The sequence below is a fragment of the Poecilia latipinna genome, unplaced genomic scaffold (genome assembly GCF_001443285.1).
Source record: "Poecilia latipinna isolate Pla-1442-1.1 unplaced genomic scaffold, P_latipinna-1.0 Scaffold2227, whole genome shotgun sequence".
NCBI lineage: Eukaryota > Metazoa > Chordata > Actinopteri > Cyprinodontiformes > Poeciliidae > Poecilia > Poecilia latipinna.
The window spans coordinates 97,133-102,774 of NW_015114843.1; the positions used below are offsets into that span (position 1 = coordinate 97,133).

At 40.3% G+C, this 5,642-nt stretch overlaps 2 protein-coding genes across 14 annotated transcripts in view; one reads left to right on the top strand and one right to left on the bottom strand.

The window, feature by feature from the left end:
* Positions 1-1,177, top strand: part of myo18ab (myosin XVIIIA b) — a 90,790-nt gene extending 89,613 nt beyond the window's left edge. For 11 of the 13 annotated variants that reach the window (XM_015018090.1, XM_015018096.1, XM_015018092.1 and 8 more), the window contains one exon: positions 407-495. Coding sequence is in view for 2 of the 13 variants with exons in the window: in XM_015018100.1 (XP_014873586.1) it covers positions 407-569 (163 nt within the window). In the remaining 11 variants the exon portion in view is untranslated. Of the gene's footprint in view, positions 1-406 lie in introns of all 13 variants that reach the window. The other 2 variants (XM_015018100.1, XM_015018101.1) reach the window with 1 other exon arrangement.
* Positions 1,178-1,428: 251 nt separating this feature from the next.
* On the bottom strand, positions 1,429-5,222 carry LOC106936857 (peroxisomal sarcosine oxidase-like; the record flags this gene model as incomplete). Its single annotated transcript, XM_015018089.1, has 4 exons — positions 1,429-3,694; positions 4,194-4,269; positions 4,734-4,883; positions 5,045-5,222. Coding segments are annotated over 4 exons (535 nt in total), but the record flags the coding sequence as incomplete, so codon positions are not given.
* Positions 5,223-5,642: the final 420 nt, after the last annotated feature.

Below are 5,642 nucleotides of genomic sequence, written 5' to 3' on the forward strand. Positions count from 1 at the left end.
TTCTATCCATGTTTTAATGCTGCAGAGCTCAGTCGTTTTACAAATAGTTCAAAGTTTAAACTGGCATGTTGAACATCTAGACAACATCTCTGTTGTCTAGAGCGGACCCTGCCTCTCGCCCACTGACTGCTGGAAACCGGCAGCAGTCACAAGAACAGAGTGTGGAGTACAGAGTGGATCACAGGCTTCCTGGGACGAGAGAACAACAAAGTCTGAGATTATGATTGGTCAAACTAAACTTTCTGTTGACAGAACTGGTAGAGGATCACGCTAACTGCACAGTCTGCGCTTCTGTTGGCTTCTGTTTTCTTTTCACCTTTGTGAAAATGAAGCACTGTGGTTGTTTGCGATCTTTTCCCTGTTGGCGTGTTCGTTAACAGATTGTCTCCTCTGTGTGCTGCTGCAGCTCCCCCATCCGAAGACGCTCCCACTACGACAGGTCTGATGAGGAAGAGGAAGAAGTGAAAGAGGGCGGTCCTGGGACGACCAGCTCGTCCTGCTCCAGATACAGATACAGCAGTCATTTGAAAGATGATGAAGATTATGATGATGAGGAGGAGGTGTCGTAGTGTACTCGCTCAGATGTAACACTTTGCTTTGCATGCAGAATTGGCTACAGTGTTGGACAATCATGCACAACAGTAATGCAGTGGTCTGCTCTAGAGCGGATGCAGCAATGTACGCTGGTAGCTGCTTGAACTGCAGGCTCTGCCACACACAAGCTCTTTGTCCACAGTTCACACCTTCAACACCAAAATCCTACAGGTTTTCATGTATTGCCAAAAAGCATTAGCCAGCTGTACATGTGTACACTTTGTAACCGTTTAACAATGAATGCTAAGACCTAAGAAAAGCACCAGCATCCGTTCCTTCTTTCTTTGAACAAGAGCCATGTTAAGAAGCAGATAGGTGGACTGTCCGGCTTCCTGAGCTGCTGCACTGTAAATCCATGATGCTCATTATCATGTACTTATTGTAGTCTCATAAAGTTTGCTCTTTGTTTTCCTGCAGTATCTCCCCATCCTGTACTCCCAAAGACTCTCTTTGGGAGTCTTTTCTCCCAAAGAGAGAAGACTGCATCACTTAGATGCTACAAGGATCTTTTTTTTTCCTCCTGAAAACTTTAACAGTTTGAAGTTAACTTGAATTTCCAAAGTAAATACCAGATTAAAACACAGTGGCTTTGTTGTTGCATTTGCTATTCACACACTGTTTTAATTTTGATATAGTTTCCTTCTTCATGGATGTTGCACCATTTTATTTTTTATATTATTGTTTTCCCAGAATTTGTTGACTTGCATGCTGTCATGCTGAAAATGCCTTTTTTAAGAAAAAATTCAGGGACCTATTTTTGTTTTGTTTTTTGCTAATAAGCGATAATACAGCCCAGGTATGAAAGCAAAATGTTAAGTTTTTATTTGTTTTTGGTTTTTTTTGTTTTTTTAAACAAAGAATTGATGGAGTTCAGTCTGGGTGGGACACCATGAAATGCTCATTATCTGCAGCAAGAACAAGGCCATGTCTGGTTTTCCTCTGGTGCTTCTTCACATGAACACCTTCACCTCCACACACAGCCATGGAACAGCTTGTCGTTGCCAGGGCAGCTACTTAAGCTCTATGGCAACCTGTCACCATGTGGGTGCAGCAGTAGTCTGGCAGTGTGCATGTGCTACCAACCACTTAGCATGATAGTGTTACTCAAACTGTTTAACTTCCTGAATTGTTCAAGTGAAATCCCACTCCAACACATTTATAATTTACTCAGTAAAGTGGACTAATTCAGGAATTAGATCATCAACATAAAAATCCCCAGTAAGACCCTGTTTTATGTTCCAGTGTGTTTAAATGAGCTGAACAACCCTTTGAGTTTAGTGCATCACTCCTAACTAGTAACCAGAAAAGGTTCTTAAAACACAGACAGCCCTGCGACAGCCTCATTCATATGCTGGAAGCACTGATCTGCACAAACAGAGAACCCCTTCCCATCACAGTAACCACTACTTGATCACATGACCAGTTCCAGATGGTACTTCCTGATTCTGACATCATTTTAGCTTCACATTTCTGCTGTGTGTGCGTGCGTGCGTGAATGAATCACACATTACTGCATCTGCTTTACTGCTTTCATACTGATGTTTTTAAAACTGCCTATAAACTACTTAATTTAAGTTAAAAAATACAAAGAAAAAACAAAACTTATTGATGTCATCTTTCTGCTGACTCGGCAACATGACTGAGTCAGAGTTGTATATTGAAATGGTGTAAATGTGTAATAAGGTAACGGCATGTAAATGATTGAAAGGATTAATGAGACACTGGAAAATATTTAGTGTACAGAGCCGGAGTGGGAGGCTGAGGCAGAGCGGCCTGATCAACCTCTCTGTGACCAGGAGGCAGACCCGCTGCTCCCACTCCAAGCATCATGTTTGGATCTTTTATTGGTTCTGGCGTCGACGATCCACACGTCTCCATCATTCCTAACTAACCCACAGTCTGTGGAACCAAAATCATGTTTAAGCCGTTTGGTGGAGTTGCTTTACTATGTCACATTTTGCTCATTTTAATTTGAGCAACAAGAAAATCTATTCTGAAACCTGAACATGTGTTCAGTTACTTGACGTGTGGTAATGAGTTTCAGTGTGAGAGTCGTTTTGGGTCCGGTCAAAGGCGAGTCCATGTCGTCTGTCTGAGAGATTTGGGTGGAATTTTACAATATGTGATTTTTGGAAGCTTTCTTAATATATCTGATATCGACACAAAAGTGAACGTATTTTTACTGACATGCACCTCTTTTTTTTTTTTTTGGCTAACCCCTTATTCACTGTATTTATATACAAAACATGTATGATTCATTTTAGCTTTGGAAAACTCTCGTTTCTTTTCTTCACTGAAAAACTGACCACTTGTTAATTTTATCTTTGCAATATTGTAAATAAATTCTAGTTATTGACTTGAAGCGCTTTTTCTGACTCAGCGAGTTATTGCTGTCAGCTTTCTAAAGAGTCTTCCTCATTGATTATTTTCACACATAAAAATAATGAATGGTAACTCAGGAGAATGTCTCCTGGGAGAAAAGGAAAGCTCCAGCAGCTTGTTACCAAGAGGAAGCTCTGAGAACAGCTGGTATGTCTTGCATGTAAAAAGTAAAATAAGAAAATCTTTCTGTTGACACACATGAAATTACTGAGGATCTACATCAACAGTTACTGTTGGAAGAAGTTTCATTCAGATACAATTTTATTCTCGTATATCAAGTCAGACTAAAAATGGAAAGGTCTGAATGTCAAAATTTAAAAGTGATAGGAAGAGAAAAACAACTTCACTTGTGAAATTATTTGACTCAAAGTGTTTTTGCTTTGTAATAAGATCCTCTTCAGGTGGTTACTAAGGTTTAAACTTTAGATGGTGAAGTCACTATAAAGTAAGCAAAGTAAATGAGAAATTCATGTAGTGTAAATGGCTGGCTGTTAAACACACCTTGTCTTTAGGAGCTCTAAAACTGGTGACATCATGTAAACTGAATGAAAGAGTTGGAGGAAGGCTTCATGAATCCAGACCCGATCCTACAAAGCTGATTTCATGTGTGACTGGAAACGCCTGATTTTGAAAGATGAAAGGTCAAAGGAGGGCACTTCTCCCAGGCTGAGCTCACACAGGAGCTTACCAATGACTGGGCCGAACTTGAAGCCATGACCTAAAGGAGAGGAATCATAGAAGTAAAAAAAAATAAGTAAATAAGATCCATGTCACAACAAAGACAACTAAAGACCGAGGCTAACAGGAGACAGCTGAGCCTCCACAGTGTAACTACATGCTCAACATTTTGGGAGATTCTCTGCATGAATCACATAGAGCTTCCCACATTTTGTACAATGAACTTTCAGAAAAGGCCTAAATAAAATGAATTGATATATTTTACTTTGAACAGAGAGATTTTTCTATAATTCAAAGAAAATACATTAGTCTGCTGACAAAAAAAAATCCCCCCTGCACAACAGCAGGAGGAGCTGTAGTCCAACATATCACAGGATATAAACATTAAAAGGAAACAAGTTATCCTGGCTCAGTGATTTCAAAAACACTTAGATTTGTGATCTGGTGATCAACGGTAGGAGAGGTTGTAGTAACTGTCATGGCGTCCTGGTTTCCAATATACGACTCTTTAGTTGGCTTTGATGTTTTTGGAAATATACCTGAGAATCCTGCTCCAATGACGATGTTGCTGTAGTTCGGATGGTAATCCAACACAAAGTGGCGATCAGGTGTTAGCTACAAAAACAAAACAAGCAAAATAGAACAAGTCATATATGAAATATTTTACTGATACATAAAGGCAATCTGAATTATGCACATATATGTTTTTCCCCTGCAATTTCAGATTTTCTGCCTCATTTATTAAACCTCTGCAGCTATTTTTAAAGCCCTTTTAAAAAAATAATCAAAATTCTGCCTCTGGAAGAACAGACAACACTCACTAATACCAAAGGGCCAACTCTCAGAAAAGGACATTTTTAGTTCACCACAAGAAGGCGTGAATGATATGAGGCTGAGAACAAAATGATCTGATTTTCACCCCACTGCTGCAAGAAGGAAAACTGATTTCAGATGTTCAGCCTGACCTTCAGAGACTTTACGCCTGAGTAGAAATACTAACACAGAGCAAACCCAAAACAACCCCAGAACGTGACACTTCAAGGCAGAAATACTTCTGAGGGTTTCTCCTCCACCCTTACTGTATACATGCAGCTCTCCACCACAGCAGGCTCAGGAACCAGGCCGGGTATGCATCTGGAAACGTATCGCTTCAGGATATCGATGTCAGACGTGTCCGTCTGCAAGTCTCTGTAATCCGGGTCAGTCTTGCTGCCTATGTGGTAGCATATCTGTACACACAGTGAGAATACATGGGCCAACAATCATTGCACTCCAAACGCTCCTTTGCAATCTGAATATTGCACACACTAATATTGCGACGATGATATTTTGAGCAGCCTCACTTTCAATAGTTGAGGAAATGCTGGATGTGTATTACACACTCACCCACCTTCACCAAGTCTGGGTATTCATTCGACGGGAGGCCATAAATGTGTTCTTTGCTCTCCAAACTCCCAGTGACCACAAAGCATGGAAAATGCTGCTTCACACCATAAGTCCCAGGAGTCTTCTCTTTCCAGTAGCACACATTGATCTTAACAGTCTGTTGTGCAAAGACAGCAATATAGCTCAGTCAGACATGCATCCTAACCGTCCAGCAAAATGGTTGCTAACCATTTCTGCTGGATGATAAATTGTCCCAGAACGCAGGGCCGGCCCAAGGCATTAGGGCCCCAGGGCCACCAAAGGGTCCCCTCAGTGGAGCTGATTTTTTTTTTTTAGTAATAATTTCTATGTCATTGTAATATCAAAAACACACAATTTCACTATGAAGTGATTTGTTTTTACAATAATATATATTTGATAATGTATGTAGAAATTATTATTTTATTGATAAAAAGAAAAAAAAATGTTCTTGGGGGGCCCCTGGTGGCCGCGGTAGGTACTGCATGCTTCGCTGGTGTTACATTAGCTGCAATGAGCAGAGCATCCAAACCTCCAAAGCTCTAATCAGAAGTTAAGTTAGCAAAACAATGTCTCAAAAAAGG